The sequence below is a fragment of the Leptosomus discolor genome, chromosome 1 (assembly GCF_034619465.1).
Source record: "Leptosomus discolor isolate bLepDis1 chromosome 1, bLepDis1.hap2, whole genome shotgun sequence".
Taxonomy (NCBI): domain Eukaryota; kingdom Metazoa; phylum Chordata; class Aves; order Leptosomiformes; family Leptosomidae; genus Leptosomus; species Leptosomus discolor.
The window spans coordinates 155,441,273-155,454,075 of record NC_141391.1 but is presented as its reverse complement, the minus strand read 5'-3'; the positions used below and the strand labels follow the sequence as shown (position 1 = coordinate 155,454,075).

The following is a 12,803-nucleotide window of genomic DNA, read 5'->3' as shown; positions in this document are numbered from 1 at the left end:
ACCTTCCTCGGCGGTGGCGGGGGTAAGGGGCCGTGCCCCGGCATGGCGACGGCGCCGGGCGCCGGGCTGGCGGCGTGCGGACGCGCGGCTGGGGGCTCCCCGCCCGCCGCGCCATGCAGCGCCCCGCCGCTGCTGCTGCCGCCGCCGCCCCCCGCCGGCACCGGCCCCAGCCCCGGCCCCGGCCCCGGCCGCCCTCCGGCGGGAGCACCGCCCCGCCCCGCCCCGTCGCCAGGGCAACCCCGCCCGCTCCCCTGCTCCGGGGACCGGCGCGGCCTGTGCTGCCCGCACCCATCCCGGGCGGCGGGACGGGGGGCAAGGCCGGGGCTGGTGGCAAGGCCAGAAATTAAAAAACAAGAGATGGGGGCGCAGGACGCCTTTCTGGTTGCAAACAGAAATACCCGGGGGAAGGTAGAAAGCTCGCGCTTGCTACCAAAACGGCACCGGTTACTCCCGCTGGTGAAGGAACCGGTCACGGCGTCTGATCAGCTCCCAGGCGGTTCCCGGGAGAACCTCGAGCCCGCGAAGGGGTTTCCACCGGCGGGTCTGTTCCCCGCGCTGGGCGTAACCCGGCTCCCTGGGGGGGCACAGGGGTTTGCTTGGTCAGGCCTGAGCTACCCGTTAAAGCGAGGGAGGGATCTGGATGGGGAAGTGGATTAGTTCTTCCTACAGGCTTTTGGTTCCCATTAAAAATACCAGAAAGGGGATTTTTATTTTTTTATTTTTTTATTTTTTTTCTTCTCCGAGTAAAGTATGGCGTTAGTAACACACCCCCCAAGCTGGGAACCAACCCAACTTCCAGTGTGAAAGGCCACAGCTCCCAGCCCGAAGCCTCCCCGCACCAGGCGAGCTGCGGCAGCACCTTGGCGGTGCCCGTCCCCTACAGCGCGCCCGGGGCCGGGCTGCGCTCACCTAACGCGAAAGCTCCCGAAAGGGAGAGACGGGTGCAGGCAAGAGGGAAGGGGCTTCTCGCCCTCTTCTGGCATAGCCTGACCCCGAGGGGACGCTCCCACTCGGGAGGCTACAGCTCAGGCAGCCTCTTCCCCTCACAGGGCTCAGCTGCCGCCTCCGAGGCGGGAACAGTCCCCGGACGTTCCTTCCCTCCTGTCCCTTTAAGGGGCGGGCCGACACCGTCCGCCGGCGCTGATTGGCTGTGCCCGCCCGCCTGCCTTCCTCCCGCCCCGCCGTTCGCGGCCGTTAACGGCAGCGGGCGGGGGATGGTGGCGGGCGGCGCTGTGCGGCTGCTGCCGCTCCCGCGCCCCCTCCTCGGGCGGGCCGCCGGGGCGAGGGGGGCGCTGTCCGGTTGGGCGGCGGTGGCGGGGCGCGGGGGGCTGCGTGCCGGGCGCTGGGTCGCGGTGGCCTTGGCGGTGCCCGCTGGGACCGGCTGGAAGGAGAGGCCGGGGCAGAGGGGACCGGTGTGGGTAGGGGAGCGCTGCCCGGAGAGGCCGCCCCGGGGACTGCTGCGGCGCTTGGGTCTGGGGCTGCGGTTGGGGCTGCGGGCCTGCGGGTTGTTGCTGCGCTTCGGGCCCCTGCTGCTGCTCTATCCGCTGAGCCGCCTGTGGCCCGGCCTGGGCGCCCTGTGGCTGCGGCTGCTGCGAAGGGCGGCTGAGGCTGCCGGCCCCACCTGTGTTAAGCTGGGCCAGTGGGCCAGCACCCGGAGGGACCTCTTCTCCGAGGCCTTCTGTGATGAGTTTTCTAAGCTACACGTTGAGGTGAGCCCCCACCCGTGGGGCCACACGGACGAGCTCCTGAGGAAGGCCTTCGGCGAGGACTGGACGAGCATCCTCAAGTTCCAAAGCCGGGAGCCGGTGGGCTCGGGCTGCGTCGCCCAGGTGTATAAAGCTTATGCTGACCTGACGGCTATTGCCGGCTCCCAGGCCAAGGAGCTAGCGCGACGCTCGGAGTTCTGGTCCTCTTTCGAAGCGTGGGAAGTGTCAGGCTTTAGAGGCCTCTTCAGGTGGCTGAGGAGGAGGAAGAGCAAGGAGATGTGGGACGAGAGGAGCCGGGAGGAGCTGAGCCCAGCAGACTGCTCCCGGGGAAGTCCTGTGAGTGGGGTGTCCGTTACAGAGCAGATGGCGAAACCGCTCCTGAATCCAAATCCTTCATCAGCCAGACATCTCACGCCTGTAGCCATTAAAGTAAGTCATACATCTGACTGGTAGATGTGTGAAGATGGAGCATGCTGGATGAGGCCGATCAGATTTTAATTCCCATTGCGATAAGCAGCTGGCTAGAGCCAGGTAGAGCGAGAAAAGGGATGCTCGTCTCCCTTGCTGTCTTTTCTCAGCGCTTTGGTTCCAGCCAGCTGCAATCCAGGCTTGTGGTGGCCCCAGCTCTTCCCAGCCTGGAGAGCTTGTGTGCATACTGCCTGTGGCACTGTTTGACGTGGTATGTGGATACCAGAGATGCCTGCGAGTGCCCAGTTGACCTTAAGAGAATTAATATGAAGATTGGTTTCACCTTCCAGACTGTGAAACCCCTTTTCTGCTCACATGAAGAAATCTGGAAGAGAAGTTCTTTCCAGCAAGTTTATTTAAAAAGTTTATATTCGAGCCGCTCCAAATACGTGTTGATGCTACGTGGCAGGGAGAGGGTGGGAACGTGAAAGCAGTGGAAAATAGGATTGGGTGAGACTGAACTCTCCAGCACAGATTTATGCCATTTGACAGTTATAAAATGTGTCTTTACAACTTAATCCATGGCAAAACGTGAATTCTGAGGACTAGCTGGGGAAGCCTTGTTAGCTCCCAGGCTAATAGGCTGGGTTCTGCCTATTTGGAGTGTATCACTCAAGCTGTTTGAAATGGAGTGTTTGGGGAGCTGATCTTGCCACTGTTCATTCTTGCGCAGGTCCTGCACCCTGGGCTGGTCCATCAAGTCCAGATGGATCTGTTTCTCATGAAGATGGGCAGCCACATCATTGGACTTCTCCCTGGATTCAAGTGGCTCAGTCTGACAGAGATTGTGGAGGAGTTTGAGAAGCTTATGATTCAGCAGGTGCGTGCCATGCCATGGTCCCCATGTACTGAAACAGAACTACCAAAGAACTCTGTCCTGCTGATGGCTGGCTCCAACTCTGTTCATACCGCTACTGTTTAAAGGGTTAGATGAAGGCTTGCTTGTTCTTCCGTTATGTTCTTTATTCTAATCAATCACGTAATGTTACTGTAGGAAAGCTTATATGCTCACAGACTGAGAAGGCAAAGCAATGAAAAAACTAAGTCTTTTTTAGACTTTGAGCATGTTTTCGGTGGATAGCCTGAACAGCCAGTTAGCCACAGTTGCAGTCCTTTTTGCAACCTCGTGAAAGATAAACACTGGTGAGAGACCTCTTCTTAGGAAAAGCATCTCCAAACAAGTGCTCAGACAGGTGTTTTTACTCGTCAATCCTACGTGTATGTTTGCAGCCTATACTCGCTGGTCATGTTTGTTAGCACTGAGGTATATATATATTGGTGTAACTAATATACATTTACATAAGTTAATAATACATTTTATATTGTGCTGTCATCAGACTCGTAGTATCGGTAAAGTTAAGCTTTGCAAATAGATCTGAAAACACCCTGATTCACTAATGTCCTAAAAGACACAGTTGTGAAATATCCTTACTACCAAACTTACAAAGATTTCACTACAGGCTTAATTAAGCTTAAGGTTCTATTAAAATGAGCCATTATCTGCTCATTTCATTTTTCTGTCTAGATTGCAGAGTCTGAAGTCTGTCACAAGCTTTTGAAAGCCTTAGTTATTTTCTACTGTTGAAAAAAATCTGTGCAGTAAATCCATGTTGTAAACTGTTGACTGTATTCAGATGTGACTCGAGGTCATTAGTACCAGTTTAGTTTGGCAGAGCTTTTGGTGGATGCGCTCAAGACTGAGGATTAGGAGAGCGTCTGATGGGCTTGTTGTAATTTCCTTTCATTTCTCTTCGAAAGACCAAGAAGTATTCCTGGCATATTTCCCATTGCCAGATGAGAGAGGTGAGGCGAGGTTACCCTGCCTCCTTGAGCAGCAGAGATGCCCTTGTGTCGAGGCACTGGATCACTGAAGAGCTGAGGCCAGGACTTTGTGTAGTGGATTGTTTTGTGCGTGTTACATTAAATTTCTTCCTGCTATGGCTGCCTATCTGTAAAGCGAGGCTAGGGCTGCGGTTCGAGCCTGCCTGCCTTGCTATTTGCATGGTAAGCTTTGGTTCAGGATCTGTCTTACCCTTGACAATAACACAGTCCTGGTCTTTTTTGAGACACCTCACCTATAGTAAGTCACCCGTATTCTGAAGGTGCTGGGTTGTGGGCCATCCATTACTCAGTCTGTTACTCTAGTCTTCCATCAGGAAAGCTAGAACCATGTGAGAAGCACCACTCTATCTTGTTTTCATTCTGGCTTTCTGACTAGTTTTGTTTGTATCAAGTATTGCACCGTACAGTCATATCCTCATACAGGATCCTGAAGATCTGATCCTAATTGCATCTAATTTCCAACCTGCCTTTTCTTTTTCTCCCTTCGAGATTGACTTGCGCTATGAAGCCAGAAATCTGGAGCGCTTCCGACAAAATTTCCTAGATGTCGATTTTGTGAAGTTTCCAACTCCCCTTCGGCCTTTGGTAACGGCGGATGTTCTAGTGGAAACATTTGAGGTAAGAATTGCAGGGTCTGGGAGCGCTGGTATCAGTGAGAAGGCCCTTAGGAGAACAGGCCAAGGAGGTCTTTTTCTGAGAAGGAGCAATCAGAGGCAGAAGGATGCTTTTCTCTTATTTCGTTAAAGAGATTGGTGTCCTTCCTCAGCGTCTCTTCCACTCTCTCTGTTTGTAAGCAGAAGACAGGTGGCAGACAACTCCATATAGAGCACTTGGCCTGAAACCAAGCAGACCAGCCCTGTGTCCAGCCACCATGGGCTTGCCTGTGCCTTGCAAACCAACACCATGCTTCAGCTCTCCTCTGTGGTGGGTCAAAGCAAGGGGCCTAGCGATCTGCCACTTCCTGATGCTTGCCTCACTTCCCTTGTGGACGTTTGAGTCGCAGACTGCGGGAGCTGCGTGAGGACACTGACATGATCAATGTGATCTAACAAGTGAACCTTTATTTCCGTGTTTCCAGTGCAATTTATAACCCTCGACCACACCCAATAAATACTGATTGGCTTCATCGCAAATAACAGCCCATAGTCCAACCTGACTGGCCACATTGCGAGTCATGTTCAAGTCATGTTCACAAATGTTCACACCCATCTTCTTCAAGAAATTAAAACTGCGTCATTAATGGCGGCTGTCTCTTCTCCTGCACCTGTAAGATGTTCGTGCCCCCTGCACCGGAAGTTGTTTATGCTTTCAGCAGTTCCGGTACGTCCCAGCTCAGATTCTCTGGAAAGGCTGGATTGTTCACATGTCCCTTATTTCGTAAATATCCTTCCACAACAGACCAAAGCTACTCTCAGCCTTAGTTTTTGTGCATGTCATCCTGGCAAGAATATTTCTGCCCCAGGCTGTATCACCCCCTTTCCAAAGAACAAACCCTTGCTTCTCTCATGTTCTCCACCACAGTAGGTACAGCCTCTACTGAGCAGGTCCTTTCTAGGCTGTTCTTACCACCTTCCCTCAACGCTGGGCACCTAGGTAAAGGTGTGGTTGAAGGTGGGACGTAGGGTGCATTTGACTCCAGCTCTGTCTTTGTTTCAGGAGAGTGAGCCTATTTCACGCTACCTGCATGCGGAGATTGCCACAGAGCTGAGGCAGAGACTGGCAAAGATGGGCATGGACATGCTCCTAAAGATGGTAGGCACTTGGCTGAGGGTGGAAGTGAGGGTCGTTTTCTTGCAGAAGCTATTCAGTTGGGGTAATAGGACAATACGGCTAAAGAGAGAACCTGTTTGCTTCAACGTCTCCTGCCCTTCTCCCCATGGACTCAAAGACAGAGCTGTGCCTTTTGGAGCCAGCCCGCAGGTGCCAGGTGTCTCACGGTAACCCAGGAGTGGGGCTGCTGGGGCACTGCAGCCCCTGAACTGGCAGAGGGAGGGTCTGTACTGCGTGTGCAATGTGACAAGGTCTGAGCAAAGCCTGGGCTAGATATGCCAGTACTGTGGACTTTGACGTGGAGCTTTTTCCACCGCTGAAGGACGATCTGGTTGCATACAGCAGGGTCATCCTATGCAACTTCATCGGTGCACTGCTTAGGAAACCCACTAATCCATTTAATGAATATTCACATATTGCCCAAGTACTATAAGGTGCAGTGCAATTAGCAAATATCATGCTCTCTGCAGAGACTATGGATGCAACTCACAGGGAAAACAGCTAGCTAGATTCTTCATTTACTGACTCCTCCACCAAAACTGCCCTTTTCTTCAGGAAGAACTAAATATGGAGTAAAGAACAGAAACCTGGCCAGATTCAGCTTATGATTCAGCTTCTGGCTGACTACTACTTCTGTGGCTGAAATAATCACAAATGATCTGGAAAGGAGTGTTGAGAAGGTGACACAATTGTCTCGTGAGGAGCCAGGAGAACTAGCAGGGAAGAGTTGCAAAAGAACCTCGCAGCGCTGAGCGCGTGGGCAGTAAGTGTCAGATGAAATTGAGCTGATAACTGCAACGTCAGGCTAGGGCAATGATGAGGCCTGCAGTTCTGACTCCGTGTAGTAGGACAGACTCTGAAACAGCTTTTACCACTCAGAAAACCAATGGTGGAACTAGAATAGTTCTAATGCTAACATTGGATTCAATGGTTAGGAGCAAAGCAAAAACCCCCAAATTTTAGGAGTAGAAAAGAATGAAAGAGCAAAGAAACAGCATTATGGCTGTAGTAAAACAAATACCTGTCTTGAACACTCTGTGCAGTTCTAGTCCCTTGCTGTCCAGGACCCTCCATTTCAAGGGCTTTAATAGAACTAGAAGAGGCACAGAGGAAGGCAGCCAGGATGATTACTGGTGTAGAATGGCTTCCATGCTGGAATGGTGAAATAATTTAGACTCTTAACTCTGGGAAGGAGAGAAATGAGTAGCTTATGACAGATATACACAGTCATGAGTGCATGAGAGTGTATCTGGATCTGTTGTGTATGGTTTCTCAAAAGAGGACAATGGAGAGGACATAAAATTATCAGAGGACATTTTTTCAGGAAACACCTAAAAAAAATTATCTTTTTTCACACAGCTCTAATTATTTACATGGCAATTGGACAAATTCATAGGAGAAGTCCATGAAATACAAAGATAACCTCCTCAGGGCAGGAAGTCCTGCAGTCCCAGGTGGCCAGGAGGGTTAGTGCAGAAATACTGTCTTGTGCTTGCCTTCTTGCTAGTCTTTCTGGTGCTAACTGCTAGCAGAGGCAGAGAAGCTCTACAAACATTTGTTTCCCCTTCCCTTAACTTGTTTTCCGTACATTTCGATACAGTTGTACTGTGGCTCGATGTCCTGGACTAGACAAACTTAACCATTCACTATAACCCATGCCACCGAACGGCAAATGGCCTATTCTTACCGCGTTACTCTTTGCAAAGGCCCACCAGTGTGCCCCTAGTTTAGGGTTAATTGCCAAAAAGAGCCCTACTGTTCCCTGCTGGGACCCCTGGCTGTCCTACCTGACCTCCAGCAAACACACAGGATTGCTTTGCACAGCTCTGCTGACTCCCCCGGAGTGAGCAGCACCCATGCGGTTCAGCACAGCTGGTCTCCAGCAGAAGCCACTTGCTGTGTTGCTGCCTAAGGTGATGCATGTTAGTAATGACAGCGAGCAGACCAGAAACCAACCTCTGCTGTTGGCCTGGGAGTTTTGGCATGGGCAGGTTTGGTTGGAACGAGCTGCTCTAAGACTTGCCCGTCCTCTAGATCTTTGTTGACAACTTTGTCCACGCTGACCTGCACCCTGGGAACATCCTGGTTCAAGGCACGGCCCATGTCAGCACCAGCTGCAAGGAGCAGACAGCCATTGTGGACCTGTGTGACACGCTCGTGGTGGAAGTGCAGCCGCCCCTCAGGCGGCTCTGCCTGGTGCTGCTGGACGCGGGGATCGTGGCGGAGCTGCAGAGCGCTGACATGCAGAACTTCCGGGCTGTTTTCACGGCTGTGGTCCAGGGCCAGGTGAGGCCTTTGTCATGGGGCTGGGGAGCTGAGACTGGGGAAGGGAGACAGCTGAGGAGTCTGATGGCCAAAGTGATTGTTTTCTCTGTATTTCCCCTTCCAATCCTCCCTGCCTAAGAGGGGAGAGGAGACTTGCTAGCATGGAAGCTGTACCAGACGTAGGGATAAGATGTTCAGCTACAGCAAGGAGGCTGCCAGAGTGGAGTGATTTCAGTGGCCCAGGAAATGGAAGGTGTTAAATGGGAAGCAGTGGCTGCCACTCCCTGATGAGGAGTGCTTCTGGTGCAAGTTAGGACTCCCTGGGAGCCACTTGCGTTTGAGACTTGCAGAATCTGCCAGGTTTTGCTAGAGAAGAGGAGGGAATGGATTAACATCTTGAGTCTTCCATGCACATTCCCTTCTGCAGCCTTGCTGCTGGAAAGCCCATATGCCATCCTCCGTTTTGCTGTTGTGTCAGTGTCTGTAGAGAAGAGGAAGCAAAACAGGTGGGGGTGAGGGGCTCTGGCCTCTGCCAGGCTCCTCTGTGTAAGGGGAACTGCTTTATCCTCCTTCCTGCTTACTTAAAATACACTCTCAGATGGACTAGAGAATCCAGTGCTAGTGTCTCCTGTTCATTCTGAGGACAAGCATAGAATCACAGAATCACAGAACAGTTTTGGTTGGAAGAGACCTTCAAGATCATCAAGCCCAACCTTTGTCCTAGCTCTGTCAACACCACTAAACCATGTCCCTAAGTACAACATCTGCCCATCTCTTAAACACCTCCAGGGATGGTGACTCCACCACCTCCCTGGGCAGGCTGTTCCAGCTCCTGACAACCCTTTCAGTAAAGAAATTCTTCCCGATACCCAGCCTGAACCTCCCCTGGTGCAGCTTAAGGCCATTTCCCTTTGTTCTATCGCTTGTTACTAGGGAGAACAGACCAACCCCCACGTCACTACAGCTTCCTTTCAGGGAGTTGTAGAGAGCGATAAGGTCTCCCCTCAGCCTCCTCTTCTCTGGACTAAACAGCCCCAGGTCCCTCAGCCACTCCTCATATGAGACATGCTCCAAACCCTTTACTAGCTTGGTAGCCCGCCTCTGTACCCTCTCCAGCACCTCCATGTCCTTCTTGTAGAGAGGGGCCCAAAACTGGACACAGTCCTCGAGGTGCGGCCTCACCAGTGCCGAGTACAGGGGAATGATCACCTCCCTGCTCCTGCTGACAGCACTATTCCTGATACAGGCCAGGATGCCGTTGGCCTTCTTGGCCACCTGGGCACACTGCTGGCTCATGTTCAGCCGGCTGTCGATCAACTCTCCCAGGTCCCTCTCTGCCTGGCAGCTCTCCAGCCACTCCTCCCCAAGCCTGTAGCGCTGCTGGGGGTTGTCATGGCAGAAGCGCAGGACCCGGCACTTGGCCTTATTGAAACTCACGGAATTGGCCTTGGCCCAGTGATCCAGCCTGTCTAGATCGCTCTGTAGAGCTTCTGTACCCTCACGCAGATTGACACTTCCACCCAGCTTGGTGTCATCTGTGCTCATACTTGCGTGTTGCTGTTTCTCAGCTGTGGGTTGGATGGCTCAGCAGCGTATGTCAAGGGGCACGTGTTTTAACTTGGTCTGTTTAATCTGCCAAAGCATACCAAGGAGTCAGTGCTAAGCTGTGTATTTGGGCCCATCCTGTGCCACCAGACTTAATTCTCAGCTACTAAAGCAAAAACTGCAAACATTTGACTGCAAGTCCTTCATGGCTCAGGCTGGGTGTAATTTGTGATCCACAGGTGCGAAACTTCTACACCAAGTCTCGTTGCCAAACCTGGGGCCTCTGTGTACGTTGCTTCCAAGAAGCACTGTAAAGCCTCTTACAAGTGTAGCTTGGATATGGCTCCCCCCTGTTCTCACCAAGCATCTGCTGGTGTAGAATCAGTTCACTCTTCCTCTGCAGTTCGCAAATGGAAGGTTGGACTTAGCCTGCAAGGGAGGTTAATACATGCCCTTCTTTACACCATTATCTCCTCTGTTGAGGAGAAAATGCCAGTGCTGTGAGTTTTATTTTTTCCCCTGAAACTTCTCCTGACTGTCTGAGAGATATCTTTGTTGTGTTCTACTCTACAAGGCCTGCAAGAAAAATAAGCAGGGTTTTGTCAGATACCAGCTGAGACTTTTGGACCAGTTCTGGTCTTCCTGCTCCTTCTGTTGATTCGTTGGGTCTCTGTTGCTGGAATGGGAAAGCATGGCCATGGGTGTTCTCAGGGCGGTGTGCCTCCTCCAGGGACCTGTGCAGCAGAGGCCTTTGAGGGATGATGATATGCAGCTCGCTGTAGGCCTGCTGGCACCAGTGATCAAGTTCTGATTTTCCTTTTCGACTTTTTTCATAGGGGGAGAGAGTGGCAGAGCTGATCCTTCATCACGCTCGTGCTAACCAGTGCCAGGATATCGAGCGATTCAAAGCTGAGATGGCGGAACTAGTGACCAAGGTCCGGGGGAACACCATTGCCCTGGGAAAGGCAAGTGCTCAAACAGCGGCCCACCCTCATTACCTGTCATTCAGAGCAACCTGGCTTTCAGAGTGATCCATGTGGAAAGGCCAGCTCTGATTGCATCAGCACCACCAACCAGTACTGGGCGCTTTTAGTCTCTCAAGTGCGGCAAAAGTCCATAAAATCCTTTCTTATTCCCTTCTCATTAAAAGAACATGGTTTTGATTTTATAAATCTCTAACATCTGCCGTTCCCTGTGAGGAGCTGCTGGGCCTGATGTTACAGCTTGCGTCCTGTTAGCCAAGGCCAGCCCGATCACTTCGGAGAGCGTAGTGTGGTGGTACTGAGCAAGTTAGTGTACTGCTGTGAGGTCAGACATTCTCAGCCTTCCTGGGCTGGCACGTAAGCAGCACCATGGGTCACAGCTGAACAACTTAGCCTGGGAGGGGTGGGGGGGATCATGATGTTGGCTGTTGTCAGCCTGATAATCTTGTCCCACCACCAGAACTAACTGCTAACAAACACTTAGAAGAATCCTGCCTGTCACTCACACGGCTCAGTCTTCTTGACCACAGTTTTTTCTGATCAGTTGTTAACTTCTCCTTTTGTATTCCAGCTTCAGGTGGCCAGTCTCCTCTCAAATGTCTTTAAACTACTGATGACCCATAAGGTGAGGTCCTGTCACTGTCTGCCTTCGATAGCTGGAGGTTCATTTGGGGATGGAGAACTACGGGGAACATGAAGGGCTGACAAGGAGGGAGACTGCAGGAATGGATCCAGGTGTTGCAGGCATACTGTTTCTCAGGCCTTGATGCACACCCTTCCACCCAGTTTTGTTGGGTTTTGTCTTAATACTGCATTTAATGGTTGCTATTATTTACTAAAAGGGATGTTGCTGTATAACGCATAGTTTTTCCTATTTTTTTTTTATAGTCCCTTAGAAGCAGAAAATGAAATCTAATATATGTTCCACTTGTGTATCGGTGCATACTTTCTTCCCTAGACCTCTTTCTTGATGGCGGGGGGGGTTATGTAACGACACTAGGCCATTTTACTGGTTTGTTAGAGGCCCTAGAAGTGAGGAGTTGCTCACAGAACAGAGATTCCTTCTTATAACTGATAACTATTTGTGGGACAACTTTCTATGGTTGCAAACAACTTTGGATATCAACAGAGCTATGGTGGCCTGAACTAGAGGGGATGAGAAGGTTGTCAGCCACAGGGCTGCCCAGCCTGCAAAGGGCCCCCCTAAACATTCCTTGGTTAGAGCTTTTTGTCATTAAGCCTCATTAAGCTGGTTTCTAATAACATGAAATGTAATTTAGGCCCTTACAAAGCAAGTTCTCCCAGCTCCACGAATTCTTAGTGCCCTGGTATGCCTTGAAGCCATACTGGTGCCTGGCTCAAATTGGGGAGTTGTTTGTTCACATGCAGAGCAGAGGATCGTTTTCTCTGTGATCTGTGGGGGTCTCTCGTGGCCATTCAGAGGGTGAGCTCCCCCTTACACAAGTGCATGTGTTCAAGCACGTTAGATACTACTGCAGCTTATAACTACGCTAGCAATGGTGAGCTCTCCTAAGCTCCTGCTATTGCGCTATGGAAGGAAAAAAAAATCCCATTCCCCTTCTTGGAACTTAAAAACAAACTCTTGGGTTCCCTTAGGGCACTTACCCTGAAACTGTTGGTTGGTTTTTATTTGGGCCTGCTGCTGGATTTCAGGGTGTTCTGAAACTCCCAAGTGATGGAGTTGCAGTATAGTATCAGATGTGTGTATGCTCTCCCCTGCCTCTTCCTTTCCCTCTCAGCTCAGCCAGAGCTGGTACCTCTGTGGAATGGGCCCAGAAGAGGAAAGGTCCACTGAGTCCATTCAGTCACTTGTCGTTCTAGGTGAAGCTTGAGAGCAATTTTGCTTCCATCATCTTTGCCATCATGGTTCTGGAAGGTCTTGGTCGTTCACTGGACCCTGAACTGGACATCCTAGAGGCAGCTAAACCACTGCTCATCAAAACTGCAGCTTCTGTCCTCGAATAGACTCTCGTGGCTGCTGCCCTCTCACTGTGCAGGGCAATCTGTGAGCTGACAGAGAAAGAAGCCGAAGGTGAGAAGTCACACGTGTCTCGGGGAAATGCCATGCGGTGGTTACTCTCCATTAACGTTGCCTTCAGTTGTTTCAGCCAAGCCCCAGGCACGGGACGATTAGAAGGTCTGTTCCAGAAACCAGTAAGACTTTGCAGAATTATAGAGTTCTGACTCCTTACACAGTTCTAAG

At 51.5% G+C, this 12,803-nt stretch overlaps 1 protein-coding gene across 1 annotated transcript; it reads left to right on the top strand.

Moving 5' to 3' along the window:
- Positions 1 to 1,214: 1,214 nt before the first annotated feature.
- On the top strand, positions 1,215 to 12,565 carry ADCK2 (aarF domain containing kinase 2). The gene is made up of 8 exons (XM_086467917.1): positions 1,215 to 2,135; positions 2,848 to 2,994; positions 4,506 to 4,634; positions 5,673 to 5,768; positions 7,821 to 8,072; positions 10,433 to 10,561; positions 11,151 to 11,204; positions 12,422 to 12,565. Exons 1-8 carry the CDS (start codon positions 1,215 to 1,217, stop codon positions 12,563 to 12,565), a joined length of 1,872 nt encoding a protein of 623 aa, XP_086324043.1.
- Positions 12,566 to 12,803: the final 238 nt, after the last annotated feature.